We start from the raw sequence: 16,254 nt of genomic DNA, 5'->3' as shown, positions 1-16,254 counted from the left end.
GGGAGCCACCTGTGTATTTATAAGCAGGACAGTGTTCCTAACAGAGCTGCTTCTGGGGAAGAGGCACAACAGGGTTGGCCCTGGCGCATGTCAATCTGTTGACTAAGGCTGAGGCTTCTGCTGCTCATGAAAGTTCAGATGGGTTCACAACGTTGTGACTTTTGGAAGATTGCAGAGTGCAGATTTTCAGATTAGGGATGATCAGCCAGTAAAACCTATGCAGATATTCCAAAAGCTGAAAAAAATCCAAAACACTTCTGCTCCCCAGCCTTTCAAATAAAGGCTAGCCAACCTGAAATCCGGCTCCAAAGGACCTACTCATGGAAAGTGGAGTCTGGAAGCAAATGAACCAAAAATACTAAGACGAGCAATCCCGCTGGGTGGTGCTGGAAGCCGCTCTTGGGCAGATGGCTTTAGGGATGAGGCGGGCTCTTGCCATGGCTTTTGGTTCAATTGGAAGCAGTTGTAATTTTCACAGTATATGTTCATGTGGGAAACACATTTGAATGTTCTTTTCATCTAACTTCTTGGAAAATGCTCATTTAACTTGTTCCTGAATCCTCTGATGTGTTGTTCAGGTGGTAAATGAAGATCGTGTTCGACAAGACTTTGAAGCCAGTGTGGATATAGTCGAGGAAATTAAACTTAAGTCTAGGATCCGAGGGATTGAAGACTGGGCCCCGCCTAGATTTCAAATCATATTTAACGTTCATCCACCACTCAAGTAAGTGTGGGCCCTGTGTGGGCCTCCAATTCTCTCAAACAGGTTGTGACGGGTCCTACCTGACTCTTTAAGGAGGTAAGAGAAGGAAAAAAATCCGCTGAGCGACACATGAAAATTCATTTTAGGAAAAGGAATACGGGGCACATTTTTCTGGCCCAGCTTTCTTGCCACCTTGTTTATTCGTGGGCTTTTAGGGACTGTGTAGTTTTACCAAGTCGGGAATGTATTTCTGCATCCCTAAGTATGAATATTACATGCAACTGAAAATCCTGAAAGTTCTGAAAGACAAATAGCTAAGATGGCACACACACAAGAAGGATCTAGCTGTTGATCTGTGTGTGTCTTCAAAAAGACCACGGCAGGTTGAGTTCAAAGGAACTTCAAGGTGGGTGTTGGGGCAGTGATTAAGCACCTGCTACCTGCACTGAGGGGTCTGCTTCAAGTTCCAGCTTTCAGCTAAGGCACATCCCTGGAGGCCATGGGTACTCAAGACCTTGAGACCCTGCCATCCACATGGGAGACCTGGATGGAGCTCTTGGCTCCCGGCTTTGACCTGGCCCAGCCATAGATGGTGTGGGCATTTGGGGAGTGAATCAGTGGCTGGAAGATCTCCCCCTTTCTCTCTGTCACTCTGCCTTCCAAATAAATAAATACATGGTTTTTTTTAAGGTAGATTTATTTTCATACAAGAAAATTTTAAAATTCCTTGCATCATCTTGTCACAAAACATTTTCCACAAACCTTTTGAAGTATCCTCATGTGTGTTTATTTCTCCATGTGTATTTAAACTAGCATTTCAGTTATATTTGTTCTGAGTGTATATGATGAGGATTATAGACAAAAAGGGTTTTTTTAATTTGTTTATTCAAAAGGTAGAATTATAGACAGTGAGAGAGAGGAAGCCAGAGAGAAAGGTCTATCCATCTGTTGGTTCACTCCACAAATGGCTGCAATGCCTGGAGCTGGGTGGATGATCTGAAGCCAGGAGCCAGGAGCTTCTTCCAGGTCTCCCACACAGATGCAGGGGCCCAAAAACTTGGGCCATCTTCTTTTTTCTTTTTAAGATTTATTTATTTATTTATTTATTTGAAAGTCAGAGTTACACAGAGAGAGGAGAGGCAGAGAGAGAGAGAGAGAGAAAGAGAGAGAGTTTGGTTCACTCCCCAAATGGCCGCAACAGCCGTAGCTGCACCAATCTGAAGCCAGGAGCCAGGAGCTTCCTCCTGGACTCCCAGGAGAGTGCAGGGGAAACCGGCACCCACATGGCACGGCGGCGCTTCAGGCCAGGGTGTTAACCTGCCCCAGGCCATCTACTGCCTTCCCAGGCCATAGCCTAGAGCTGGGTCGGAAGAGGAGTAGCCAGGACACGAACCAGCACCCATATGGGCTGCCTGTGCTGCTGGCGGCAGCTTGGCTTACTACCCCACAGCGCCGTCTCTGACAAAAAGTTTTAACCCAAGACAACCCTTCCTTTCCTCTTGGTTTGTATTTAATTTGGCCTGCAAGCTGCAGGGAGGGGACTGGTGAGGGCTGGCTCGCTGTTTCCCGTGGAGGACCCTGATATCTTTTGGTCTTTTTCATTTGCAGAAGGTCTCTGGGGTTGCTTGAGAACAAGAGTTCCCTCTCTAGACATTTACTGGGGTGGGGGTGTGGGGGGCGTCACTTCCATTAGCATGGGGTATCTCCAGGGCCTCTCTAAGGTACATGAGCTGAGATTTAGCATATTTTTACCTAGGCCACTTTTGCTGACCCTGAACCGTATTTAAATTTTACAACTTTCTCCATATTTACAAATCACATGTAAATTCACGGCACTGCAGCTCAGTAAAAACATTTCAGTGGAGTATCTCCCACTGGAACTGTTGACTGCCTGGTTTCACAGTGCCTCTTACTTGCCTCAGTTTCTTTGGATCAGTTTGTGGACCTCCCAAGCACATCATCTATTGGTCTCCCTGAATTGTCCTCTGTTATAAGTCTCCAGTTTTTTCTAGAGATGGGACTCCGTGCATGGGCAGTAAGATGGAGGAGCTGTTTGTGATACCGTCTTTCATTTGGGGATATCAAGCTTTTAAAGAATTCTAGAAAGTTCTACAAAGACCCAGAGGTTTCAACTGGAAAATTGTATGGGGTCAACATAATTTTTTTTCCCAAATGAAAAATGAAATGATTCAAATAGAGGCTCTGAGCCAAGAAAAGCATCACTATGGCGATTTCTTTTCCAGTATGGGGTAAATGTTCCATTGGCTTCTCTGAGATGTAAGCATTGTTACCATTTTCTGTGCTCAGGAGGGACCTGGTGGTAGCAGCCCAGAATTTCTTCTGTGCCGGCTGTGGCACTCCAGTGGAGCCGAGTAAGTATGAACAGTGGATTGCCTGCTTACCATGCCATGATGTGTGCAGAATAACGGAGGTGGGCAGCACGTGGTTTCTGTGAGATGCCTTTGATGAGGTGTTCTCAGCACCTTCTGGAAGTTGCCCTCTCTTTCACGAAGAGCCCATCATGGTCCACAAGGCTGTATGACCAATCAGGAAGCAAGAAAAACAGCCTGCCACTTCCATCCCTGTTGGGCATTCAGCCCCAGCCGCACAGCCTCCCTGCAGGTTCTAGGAGGTGCTGGCTCGCTCCTTGCATTTGTGATTTTCCCTCTCCCAGTGTGCTCCCTGCAGACATCGCCAGGGCTGGGTCCTTTGCCTCCTTCCCATCTTCACTCCAAAGTCATGAGGTCTTTTCCTGAAAATGCCCACCGTGCTGCTTGGCTGGCCAGCGTGATATCCGCACTTTGTATTACCCATGCTTTGTGTGTTTTATTCCTTGCACCTTCTTCTTGGAACACTCTTCTATATTCTATGAATGCATGCTACCGTTGTCTGCCTCCATCACTAGATTATCACTTCTGTGAGGCAGACAGGATGTTTTGTTAATATTTTATCCTCAGCTTCTATTGTATGAGTCCTTGACACAGAGTTGGTTCTCAAAAGGTATTTGTGGGGTGGATGAATGGCTAAGCGAGGAGCTGGCCACATGTGTCCGAGAGAGACAGCAGGTGGCTTCATGGGACCCTGCTTGGGCCAACGAGACCTTGAAAATTAAGACTCCCCCAGTCGGAAACGCAAGGTTTCCACTTGAGGCTGGGAATCACTGGCTGTGCAGTGAGCTGTCTGTGTCCAACCTGCAGAAGGCTGCAGAGAGGAGCTTAGGTGGGAAGCGTTTCCTTGGCCTGCGGTAGCCGTTCTCTGAAAGAAAAAGACTTCGATGTGCTCAGCTTCTAGAAATAAAAATCGAGAGCAGAAATACATCTGTGCTTCCTCTGCTACGTTGCCTGATCCGGCCTGACAGCACCACAGCTGTAACTAGTTTTATTTTTAATTGAGTCCTCTTCCTAGTCTAGGAAGGACCCTGTCTGTTAGTCAACAGCTGTATCTTGATGCCTCAGTAAATCTCGAATGTGTGAGTCAGAAACTATAGACACATGGCTGTGATTCCAACCAGTGTAAGTGCTGCCCTGAGTTTGTCGAGACACAGAGATGAGTGTGTGCACTCTCGGTCCAGCTGTGAATCTTACAGCCATGGTCCTGCTCTCACGGAGCTTGCTTACCATCTTGTAGGAGCGACAACAAACGTCAGCCCCCTAAGTACATGACAAGGGTGATGCATGCAACAAAAGAGAAAGGCGAAAGTGCTATGGGGTTTACAGTGGAGAACTTAATCTGGGCTGTGGATGAGAGGTTTTGTAAGGAAATGGCTGTCTCCAGGAGAGGAGCATATTCTTCATGTGCCAAGGGCCTGTGGCAATTGAGCAGAAGCCTTGCATGACTTGCAAGTGGAAATGCAAGGACAAAACCTGTAGGCAGAACAGAGAGGGTGGGTGTCATTAGTCACCATGGAAACAATTTGGAGTTTTTGCTGTAAACTTCTAACTCTTATCATAACTTTCAAAATATATTTTAGAGATAATTTTAAATTTAGTTACAATTTTAAATTTAAATTTAGTTAAATTTAGTTCCTGTATCCCCTTTACCCAGCTTCCCTTCATGCCAACATCTTGTGTAAGCAGTGTAAGCATAGAATAATGGTTACAGCTGAGAAATTAGGACTGATAAAATCCTATCACATAGTTTATTCACATTTCACCAGGTTTTTCACTGATATTTCTTCATGTCCTAAAACTAAGGATGATAAACAGTTATCACACCACAAAAATTAGCAGTTCCTTAATATTGTCTACTGCTGGTCCACTTTCACTTTTTGGATTAAAGATATCACTTATGGTTAATTTGTCATCCAGGTTCCAATCAAGTTTTATATATTGCATTTGGTTATTCTTTGTGTATAATTAGCTTTTATTTTAAAGATTATTTATTTGAGGGAGTTACACTGAAGGAGAGGCAGAGAGAGAGACATCAATCTTCCACTTGCTGGTTCACTCCCCAAATGGCTGCAATAGTCAAGACTGGGCCAGGCCAAAGCCAGAAGGCAGGAGCTTCCGAAGCTCCAATGTGGGTGCAGGGGCCCAAGGACTTGGGCCATCTTCCACTGCTTTCCCAGTCGCATTAGCAGGGAACTGGATTGGAAGTGAAGCAGCCGAGAAACAAACTGGCACCCTTATGGGATGCTGGTGCTGCAGGCAGTGGCTTTACCTGCTACGCCACATTGCCAGCCTCTGTACAGTTAGTTAGCTTTAGTCTAGAACTCTGCTACCCAATACAGTAGCCAGTAGACTATATGGCTGTTTCAAATTAATTGTATATTAATCAAAATAAAATATTTAGTTCTTTACTTATGCTAGCTACATTTCAAGTATTTTGGACAGCATAGATATAGAACATTTCCAATCTTTTTTTTATATTTTTTAAAAAAAAAGTCAGAATTACACAGAGAGAGGAGAGGCAGAGAGAGAAAAAGAGAAGTTTTCCATCTGATGGTTCACTCTCCATATGGCCGCAACGGCCAGAGCTGTGCTGATCTGAAGTCAGGAGCTTCTTCTGGGTCTCCTGCGTGGGTGCAGGGGCCCAAGGACTTGGGCCATCTTCTACTGCTTTCTCAGGCCACAGCAGAGAGCTGGATTGGAAATGGAGCAGCTGGGTCTCGAACCGTCGCTCATATGGGATGCCAGCACTGCAGGTGGCGGCTTTACCCACTACGCCACAGCACCGGCCCCTCAATCCTTTCAAAAGTTATATGGCACAGCCCTGTTCCAGAACACTTCCCTCCTGTGTTTTCCCATGTCATTGACTTCTCATGAGATTGAGAGCACTTAGGGTTTAGAGCTGGATTTTGCAACTTGGGTGCTGCTGACTTTGCGGTGGGGCGTGTCCTGCGTCGCAGGGTGTTTTGCAGCACACTAGATGCCAGGAGCAGCCTCCCGGCAGTGACAACTACAGATGTCTCCAGGCATCTCCAGATGTCCCACAAGGGACAAAATAACCCCCGGCCAGAGGACCGCTAGTTTAGGATGCTTTGTTTTGTTCTATTTTCATGCAAGGATTTAGAAAACCAAAGGCGATGGATATGATTTATTTTGTACAGATTCTTTCCCACTTAGTATGTATTCAATTAAGTTTGATGAAGAAGTTGATATTGACATGATGGAGTTTTAGATGCTGAGAAAAAATAATTTGGAAGTTCATGGCCCCATCTGTCTTCCTTTCTCTTCTGTCTTGCCAAATTTGATGAGGAATGTATGCAGGGGCTGGTGCATGTGATTGATTCTGTGCTTGTTTTTTGGGAATTTTGTGCATTTTGCAGGTGACTGCATGGTTTAAGATGGACCCCTAGCATAGTGCTGAAGTGCCCCCTTGTGTTCCCGAGCACAGAAGAAGTGGCATGCCTTACAGAGAGAATGTGTGCGTGACGTAAGCGTCATTCAGGAGTGAGTTACAGTGGCGTTGGTACAGAGTCGAAGCTGGGTTAAAGAAGCTGTCTTTAAACAGAAGCACATGTAGAGCCAGGTCATATGTCAGCCACGTGACAAAAGCGCTGCTCCTAGAGAATCGCAGGACCCCAACTAACCCTGTGCTTCCTCCAGGAACAATGGTTCGGTGTTGGCTAATTCAGGGTTCATGAAGCTTTTGCAGAATAGAACGACCACAAACAGTGAGAGTCAACTTTATCGATTTGTTTGGTTTAACAAATCAACTCCGTGACCTGGGATGCAGGGATAATTTGGGCAAGTGCAGAGGCTTCAACTGCTCTCTCCCTCCTGTTGGCTGCAGCAGAGGAGGTGTGTAATATGTTGGCTAAATGCCTGCACATCAGTAGCCCAGGGTTAGGCTGGGGTCCTGCTTGCCTACGTACTATTGTGTGTCCTGGCATGGTTTTTGACTTCACTTTCATGTGTTTTCATCAGTGAGACAGGGAGAATAGTAGCCCCCACCTTGCAGGTGCTCAAGTGCAAAATAATACATAAAACATTAGGCAGTGTGTCACACAGAATAAATGTGCAATAAAGATTTGCTACCCAGTCACTCGGGCCTTGTTTATTTTTAAAGCCATTATCTGGAAACTATAATTAGAATCTATTGTATGTTAGGTATTGTAGTAGCATCTCTACCATACTTTGTTTCATTAATCCTCACAATATATGTCAAGTAATGTTTGTATTATGCTGTATGAAATTTGAATCATAAAGAGACACAAAAGTCAAGTGATGAATGAGAAACATCAAAGTTGGTACATGTGAGACCCTAGCATTGAGGGGCAGGCACAGAGAAGCCTTCAGCTGATTGGTTTCCTTTCTTGAGCAGGGTGGTGAGTGGACAGGTGTTTGCTGCATTAGGCTCTGTGCTTTTTGTTTGTCCGTCTACTTTACTGGAGAGAGTTCCAAATATTGTGCATGTCCATTTCAGCAAATTAAAAAATGTAAATAGCAAAAATCCCTTTTTTTCCCATCCTCTTGTGATATTTACTGTTGGCTTTCTGGTGGAGATCTGGACTGTATGTATGTATTTTTTTTTTTAAACAAAAGCAAAGCTGAGGTCCCTTTATACATACCTACAACTGGATGACCCATTTCTCTGTTCTCCTGTGTACCTTCTGGGCTGCACAGCATTGCATGTGCAGCACACTACTTATTTAACTGGTTGTCTTTTGATGGACTTTTGGTAACTCCCCCCATTTTTAGTGGCCTGTAATGAACACCTTTCTGTGTCTCTCTGCATGTGCCTGTTAGCGTTTCTGACAGTCGCAGAAGTAGAATTACTGCTGCCCATGTAAGAACTGAAGCCATCACAGAAGGCCTCCTCCTCAGAGAGGGAGCACCTCTTTCTATCCCTCTACAGCTCTGGATCTTCTAAATGTGAGACAGTCAGGGCAGGACAGAGGATCTCACTGTTTTAATGTGATTCTTTGTTACTGAGATTGAGTTTTTTTATCTCACCCTTGGTTATTTGCATTTCTTCCTTGCATGCATTGCCTGTTCCCACCCTTTGTGCATTTTTGTTTCTCTTACTAATTTATCAAGCAACTCTTGTGGACGCTACTTCCCAATGTTGTATGTGGATTGTCTCGTAACTCACAAAGTTCTTTCCATCTGTGTGATATCCCCTACTCCATTTCTGATGTGAGTTGTATGGTCTCAGGGCAGTTAGCCTGAAGAGATTCCCACCTGCCCCTAGTCTTCCTGCTCACAGGATGTGGATTCTGAACTCCCAGCCAGATTTTCTGGCTCTAAGTCAAGTGCTATTTTTGCAACACTGCAGTTTATGATGCCCGTCTTCCAAATCCAGGAGTACTTGGTAGAATTATATATTTTCCAATATTTGTTCCACCAAGGCAAAGCTCATAAATGGCCATGATTTAAGTCCCTGAGTCCCTGCCAGAGCTTTCCCAGCTGTCATGAGGTCGACCATGGCTTTATCATGAAGAGTCATTGAACCTTATGTAAGATTCGAGGGTGGGGGTGCAGACCAGGGTTGGTTTTCAGCATCAGATAAGCGCCATACTGTGTGCTTGGTATTAAGTACTAAGCACCACCTGTGTACTTGGCAGAGTTCGTGAAGCGGCTCCGGTACTGCGAGTATCTGGGGAAGTATTTCTGTGACTGTTGCCACTCCCATGCCGAGTCCTGTATCCCCGCCCGGATCCTGATGATGTGGGACTTCAAGAAGTACTACGTCAGCAACTTCTCCAAACGGCTGCTCGACAGCATATGGCCCCAGCCGATTTTCAATTTGCTGAGCATCAGTCAAAGCCTCTATGCCAAGGCCAAGGAACTGGAGAGGGTGAAGGTGAGCGTCTCCCTCTGGAAGAGGCAAGGCCAAGGGTCTAGGCGTGTCCCACGGCAGGAAACCCACACCCTCTAGTTTAGGGGCATCTACAGACAAACCCTCCAAGAGGTAGAGGGACCAGGAAAACAGCGAAGCTGAAGCTGTGGGGGTACCTGGCCTGCTCTTTCCAAGCCCCCTGGTGGGTTTTATGTTTGTGCATAGCTCTGGGTAATTCTTAGTGAAAGCCCCCAAAGTTGCATAAACTCCAGGCTCCCCCACATCTGGATCTACTCAGGGCCTTCTGTTATGAACCCCTGCTGCATAGGCTGTTAGCCTTAGAGGTTTGTTCCATTCAGGAGTGACACTTCAAGAGTGGCAGAATCATTTAAATTCAACAGACACATCCCTGATGTTGTTGATCACATTTAACTTTTTCTCCTGCTTGCTTCTCCACCCTAGGAAATCCGGGAGCAGCTTTTTCATATCAAGAAGCTGTTGAAGACTTGCAGGTTTGCGCACAGGTACGATTCTCGGCTAGGGCAGTCTGCCCATCCCCCACATGCCTGCCGGTCCCCTGAGTGCCTCCTAGTCCAGCTGCCCTATTAGTGACCCTGGGGATGCAGAGCATCTCTAAAATTACTAACCCTTAAATCACGAGGGCAGAATTTAACTTGTTAAGGTAAGTGGGCCCGTACAAAGGTGAACGATGCTAGCCAGTGGCTTCTTATGATTATTATGAGTAATAAGTTGTGAGGAATACACATAACAGGAAATTTACCATCCTGACCATTTCAAGTGTACACTTCGGGGTATCAGGTAGGTTCATGTTGTGCAGCTAACACTCAGCCCCAGAACTCATTTCATCTTGCCAAACTAAAACTCCAGAGCCATTTAACATCCACTCCCCCCATTCCCTCCTCCCCTCACCCCTGGCAACCACAAGCTCCTGTTCATCTCTATGAATTTGATTACTCTAAGTGCCTCTTATAGGTGGAATCATGCAGTATTTGTCTTTTTGCAAGTGCCTTGTTTTACACATATAATATCCTTAAGGTTCGTCCAACACATGTCAAAATTTCCTACCTTTTCATATTCCATTGTATGTATATAGCATATTTTGTTGATCCACTCACTTGTGGATGGACAGTTGGGTTCATTCCACACTTGGTTACTATGAGTGATGCTACCATGAACCTGGGTATACCAGTAGTCTTTTAAAATCCCCTTATGGAGAGGCATATCAAAGTAGGTAAGACCATGGCCTCCAGAAATTCTATTTCTAGAAGTTTATCCTAAGGCTATGCCCATAGCAGTGGACAGAGTTAGTTGATTGGTAGAAAAGATGTTAAAAAGTCTACTAGGAGTTCAGTAATAAGACAGCTCTTAATACCATAGTATAGAATACCATACAGTCAATAAAGTTTTAGGCATGAATTTATTGACAGATTTTTTTTATGTATTTTTTTTGACAGGCAGAGTGGACAGTGAGAGAGAAACAGAGAGAAACGTCTTCCTTTTGCCGTTGGTTCACCCTCCAATGGCTGCCACGGCCAGCGCGCTGCGGCCAGCGCACCGCGCTGATCCGATGGCAGGAGCCAGGTGCTTCTCCTGGTCTCCCGTGGGGTGCAGGGCCCAAGCAGTTGGGCCATCATCCACTGCACTCCCTGGCCACAGCAGAGAGCTGGCCTGGAAGAAGGGCAACCAGGACAGAATCCGGTGCCCCGACTGGGACTAGAACCCGGTGTGCCGGCGCCGCTAGGCGGAGGATTAGCCTAGTGAGCCACGGCACCGGCCCATTGACAGATTTTTAAGTAGAAAAAGAATATGAATATGTTACTCAAAAAGGTTAAAATTATTTGTTTAGTACATGGGGTCATATAAGTTTTTTTCCAAAAAAGGTTTTGTTTTGAAAGCTTTCTCAGTTTGTGATCTTTATAAAATTGTATTCACAATAATTGCCATATGCTTATGGGCTACTTTGTAACATTTCAACATAAGAACATGCTAGGTACTGATCAAATCAGAGTAAGCAACATTGCCCTTTCTTTGCTAATACTTTATGATTGAGGTTTGGAGCACCTTTCTTATAATATTTCATTATTGGACTTTTTGGGAAGGAGTTTGCATTCCATAGTCACTTGACCTTGAACCTCAACTCATGGCATTGGTGTGACAGGCTAATACCTTTCAGGGCCCCTGTCTTCTCATAACGTGTAACAATACCCACAATTCTATAAAAAATTCCCTGAATACCCATTCTGTGCTTGAGATAAATAATCAGGAGACCTATGTTAAGTCCAGGGGAAGGGCGACTCAAACAGACGATGGCCCAGCTGGGGGTCAGACGCGTGGAAGATGCAGCCGCAATGGCCCTGAGCTCAGTTACAGGCCGGGTCAGGTGGAGAGCAAGCAAGGCTTCTGAGAACAAGTCTAAGCATGGAGGGCAAGTTAGAGGGAACAAGCAGCAGTGGAGGCAACGTGCCACCAGGCTGGTGGCACTGCTAGTGTGCCAAGGTCAGTGTGGCTTGGGAATGCGGTAAATGGAACTGCAGGTAACCAATTACAGGAACTCAGGAGGTGTGGGGAACAGGAAGTTTCAAATGCCCTTGGGACAGCCAAGTGACCTTGACCCCTGGAAGTTGGATTCGAGAGTCTGAAGCTCAGTGCTGGACTCGGTGGATGTGGGAGTCACACCTGCCCATGAACAGTAATTCTCCTGCCAGCTTAGACAGCAGTCACTGATGCTGATTGGCTGGGGATTTAGCTGGGAAGAATATAGGAATTTTGAGTTGCAGTTCTTGGCTGTCAAGCACTACATGGTACAAATTTTTTAAGATCTAAGAAGCAAATATTAAGTTTTGGTTTTGCTCGATGTGTGCATGCGTAGCCCACAGTTTTTGAAATCAGCTGGCATGGAATTTTAACTTCCTCGCAAACTTGCACAAAATAGATTGATGAGCAAGGCTCAGTGTTGTTCTCAGGCTAATTTTTTTCAATTGAGTTTAAAAAAAAAAATGTTGTTTGAGTGCCAGGGAAAACAGCTGGCCTCATTCTGCCCCGGCCTGTGTGTGGGTGGTTTGTGACTTCCTCTGTTTCCTCCCTGGCAGCACATTAAAGGAGTTTGAGCAGGTTCCCAGACACCTGACTGAGGAGCTCCACCTGTTCTCCCTAGAGGACCTGGTCAGGATCAAGAAGGGGCTGCTGGCACCCTCACTCAAGGAACTTCTGAGAGCTGCCCTCACGCACGTGGCCAGCTGCGAGGTGAGGGCTTGCCTGGAGCACCTGTGTCCCGAGCTATCCCCTCATGTGCCAAGGCCTGTGCTGGCCTTGACCTCATGTAGCCCTCACAGATGCTGAAGCGCTGGTGACACTACAGATAAGACAACTGAGGTTCAAGCTGTGCAGTCATGAGCCAAGTTCATGTTTCCAGTAGGGGACAGAGCTGGGACGCAAGCTGGAGCCTACTGCCTCCCCAGTCTGGGGGTCCAGCCCCACTTGGGGGCCACTCTGCCCTGAAGTGCCCAATACAGCCCCGTGGACACAGGGTTCAGTGGAACAGAAAGCTCTTGTCTGTGAACTGAAGCATTTCAGTGCAGCAATCAGAGATCAAATCAGATCATTTGAGAATGAATGTTTAGGAGTGGGCGTTTGGCTTAGCAGTTACACAGCCTTAGTTAAGACGCTTGCTTTCCACATCAGAGTGCCTGGGTTCAGCTCACGGCTCCAGCTTCCTAGGTGGCTCAAGTAATTGGGTTCCTGCCACTTGCATGGGAGACCTGGGTTCAATTCCCAGCTCCTCAATTCAGACTGGCTTAGCCCCAACCATGGTAAGCACTTGGGGAGTGAACCACCAGATTGGGGAGCCCTCTTTCCCGTCTCTTTCCCTGTACCCTCTCCCTCTTCAATTAAACACACACACACACACACACAGTATGAAAGTAAAGAGCCACGTGTTTAAAATCATGATCTGCCTGTGTGTGAAGCGGATGAACTGCAGGGTTTTGTCGCTCAGATCCATGCACTGCTGTATTCCAACATCCTTGTCCTTCTGAAGGCTGGAATCGCAGCCATTCCAACCCCGAGATGATGAAGTTCTGCAGAGGGGGCAGCTCCGCTTCTCCCTCAAGAGAAGCAGTCACCCCGCGGACTGCACCTGTGTCACGTTTGCGTGCCCTCTTTTACAGCTGTGCCAGGGCAAGGGCTTCATCTGTGAGTTTTGCCGGAGCACGACTGTCATCTTCCCATTTCAGACCACGACGTGCAGAAGATGTTCAGGTATCTTTCAGCACACAGGATGGGGCAGGGTTAAGAGCCAATGTGTCCTGGGACAGTATTCAAGAGAGCAGAGGGACCCATCCTTGTGCTGCTTTGTCACCAGGTCACGGCCACACCCAGCACTGCATGTGCTGCCTCTGGCTGCCTCTGCATCACCATGGCAGAGTTGCATGGTTTTACAGAGGCCATGCGGCCTGCAAGGCCCGAGTCATTTCCTGTCTGGTTCTGTACAGAAAACGACCCCTGTCCTATGGTATCCGTGGCCAAGGGGACCCCTTGCTCTCTTGACTGTTTCATGGGAGAGATCCTAGTAATGGATTCTGCCTTCACCCCTGATGTGTGCTCTCCTTTTGGGCCATTCCATTGTGATCTCCTCGAACCCTTTAGGGAGCACTTCAGGGCGGTTCCCTAGCAGGGAGACTCCGGGCCAGGGATTTCCATTAAGAATGTTCACTGGGGCGGGGTCTAGGCTCACCACCTAATGATGAAGTCCAGCTGTGGTCAGGTTGCAGGGAAACCCTCAGCCCACCTCCCTGGGGAGCCCAGTCAACATTGCACCAAAGTGGCGACAGAGGGCTGGAGAGGCCTTTAAACTCCGTGGTGACCTGTCACTGGGTGCAAGCTGGTGCCGGGAGGAAGCCTGACCTGGCTGGGGAATCTCCCTCCACTTAGGGCCATTTGCAGAGAAAGCAGTGCCCCTTCCTAAGAGCTGTCAGCCATGACTCTCTCAGCAGCTGGGGGACCGTGTGCTGCAGGGCTGGGGGCACCATGGCATCTGCTGCTTCAGGCTCTTTCAGCCTCATGTTCTTGCCTGCGAGGTCAGTTATGATCCCCGGGAGTTTCAACCTGGCTGATTTCGTGAGAGAGAGAGAGAGAGAGAGAGAGAGAGAGAGAGAGAGAGATTCTTCCATCCCCTAGGTCTACCTCAAATGTCTACAACAGCTGGGCTGGGCCAGGAGCCCGGAACTCCATATTGGTCTCTTATGTAGGTGGCAGGGACACAATGACTTCAGCCATCACCTGCTGCCTCCCAGGGTGCCCAGTAGCAGAAAGATCAATCAAAAGCAGAACTGGGACTCAAACCCAGGGCCCCCAATATGGAACGGTGTCCCAAATGGCAACCAAACCACTGCCTCAAACACCTGCCCCCAACTTCCCTGTGGAAGACTCCAGGGTCTGCACTGAGACCCGCTCCCTCCGCAGGTTGGAGCTGAGCAGTGGTACCTGTGCGGGCAAGCGGGAGCCTGCCTTGGCTGATGTCCGTCTTCCTTGCTTGCAGTGTGCAGGGCGTGTTTCCACAAGCAGTGCTTCCAGGCCTCCCAGTGCCCCCGGTGTGCCAGGATCACAGCTAGGAGAAGACTTTTGGAAAACTTACCCTCTGCAGCACCGTAACAGCCCTGGGTACTGCGAAAAAAGACTTCAACAGGCCTTATGATACCACTGATTTGTGTCTGTTTTTGGTAACATTGTTTTAGATGTCACACGTTGTATAGTATGAAAAATCATGGTCAATATTCACTTTCTTGTATATGTGTATATATGTATAATGTTTTAAAAGACAGATTCTTTGTTATTTGGCAAAGGGTTGTAACTAGTGGTTTTGTTTACAAATGTTTGATACTTTTGCTGCTACTGGGTTTTGTAAAGAGTTTTTGTATACATCTTAAGTTGGATTTTAATAGTTATATTTAGATGACCTTGGAGCTTTTTAAATTAGTTAAAACTGACAAGATTAATTACTGAACGTCCTCTTCCTTTAAAGCTTGTTTGGTAAAACTGATTTATAGAGTCAATGAACAAAAATGCAATAAAAAATCTGTGTGCTCAGGCTTTTTTTCTCTGAAGAAACAGATTTCTATTCAAACGCAATTTTGTAATTATTTTGATCTGAGACATTTTATTCATCCCAGGGTTTGTATTGAGAGGACATATGACTTCAATACTTATATTTATTTATGTTGCTTAGCTGTGCAAGTAGATGCAGTTGAGGTGCAGTTTAAGGCAGTTGCCTATAGATGGCACTCTTTGAGCTGGCACTAACCAAGTGGTAGGAGTTTGTCGTCTATTCCATGCTCTTCTATGCTAAGGGACCCTTTAGTATCTTTCTTACTTCACAGATGTAAAACTGAACATAATGTCTTTTCAGACTTACCTAAGCTGGTGGGAAATATCTTAACAATGTGATTCTCATAAGAACACTAACATCACAGCCATTGATAAGGATAGGTGAATCACAAAACCTTTCTGAATTTCTTTTTCTTAATGTTTCTTATATTTGTGTTTATACGCTTTTTGAGATATGTGAGCCTATTTTCTCTTGCTTCTACCTCCTAAGTGCTTCCTCTGCCTTGAGAGAGAGGGACCCGGGTACCGGGTATCTTCTTGGCATGTCTGGAGGAAGAGCAGTTCTCAGGTTAGGGCTTGGATGCCATTTTCCCCAAGGCTCACACATGCACCATGCCTACTCTAAATGAGCTTCACAAGCAACACGGGTATGCAATAAATTGTTACATACAGGTTGTCTCAAAACCCTCCCACCCACCGTCTGTGTGTGTGTGTGTGTGTGTGTGCATGTGTGCTTATTCAGATGGGGAATATTGATCACATGAATGAGTCAGTGTCTTCTATTGGTCTGGTGTCTTTTAATTCTGTCACTTGACCTCTCATCCCATTCATTATCTAAGCTGGGTCTCATTCATTTGATGTGAGAGGCAGACAGTCCTCATGTGTTGCGTCACTCCCCAAATGTCTGGGGACAAGGAATTCAATCCAGGTCTCTCATGAGTGGCAGGGACTCAACCACTTGAGACATCACCACTGCTTCCCAAGGGACACAGTAGCAGGAAGATGGACTTAGAAGCGGAGCTGGGATTCAAACCCAGGCCAAGTCAAACACCTGTCCGTCCCATCAGGTCTCTTCAATAGAAAGGTAGGCACATAGGATAAATATGACCATATTTCAAAAATGGTTTCATTTGTACCCTTAGCTCATATTCCCTGTTAAGAATGAAGGGCCAGAGTGGGATGTTTATATACTTTGTCATCGCTTT

The 16,254-nt window shown here is 46.4% G+C and overlaps 1 protein-coding gene across 3 annotated transcripts in view; it reads left to right on the top strand.

The window, feature by feature from the left end:
- The window catches only part of RUBCNL (rubicon like autophagy enhancer), a 43,994-nt gene extending 28,926 nt beyond the window's left edge, over positions 1-15,068 (top strand). For all 3 annotated transcript variants that reach the window (XM_008259985.4, XM_008259983.4, XM_008259984.4), the window contains exons 8-14: positions 579-724; positions 3,011-3,075; positions 8,712-8,950; positions 9,389-9,450; positions 12,037-12,190; positions 13,114-13,204; positions 14,484-15,068. In XM_008259985.4, coding sequence (XP_008258207.2) covers positions 579-724; positions 3,011-3,075; positions 8,712-8,950; positions 9,389-9,450; positions 12,037-12,190; positions 13,114-13,204; positions 14,484-14,596 — 870 coding nt within the window. In that variant the 3' untranslated portion in view covers positions 14,597-15,068. The remainder of the gene's footprint in view (positions 1-578; positions 725-3,010; positions 3,076-8,711; positions 8,951-9,388; positions 9,451-12,036; positions 12,191-13,113; positions 13,205-14,483) is intronic.
- Positions 15,069-16,254: the final 1,186 nt, after the last annotated feature.

This window comes from Oryctolagus cuniculus, chromosome 9 (genome assembly GCF_964237555.1).
Source record: "Oryctolagus cuniculus chromosome 9, mOryCun1.1, whole genome shotgun sequence".
Lineage (NCBI taxonomy): Eukaryota > Metazoa > Chordata > Mammalia > Lagomorpha > Leporidae > Oryctolagus > Oryctolagus cuniculus.
Note: the sequence above shows the minus strand (reverse complement) of the source record. Positions and strands in the feature narration are given on the sequence as shown.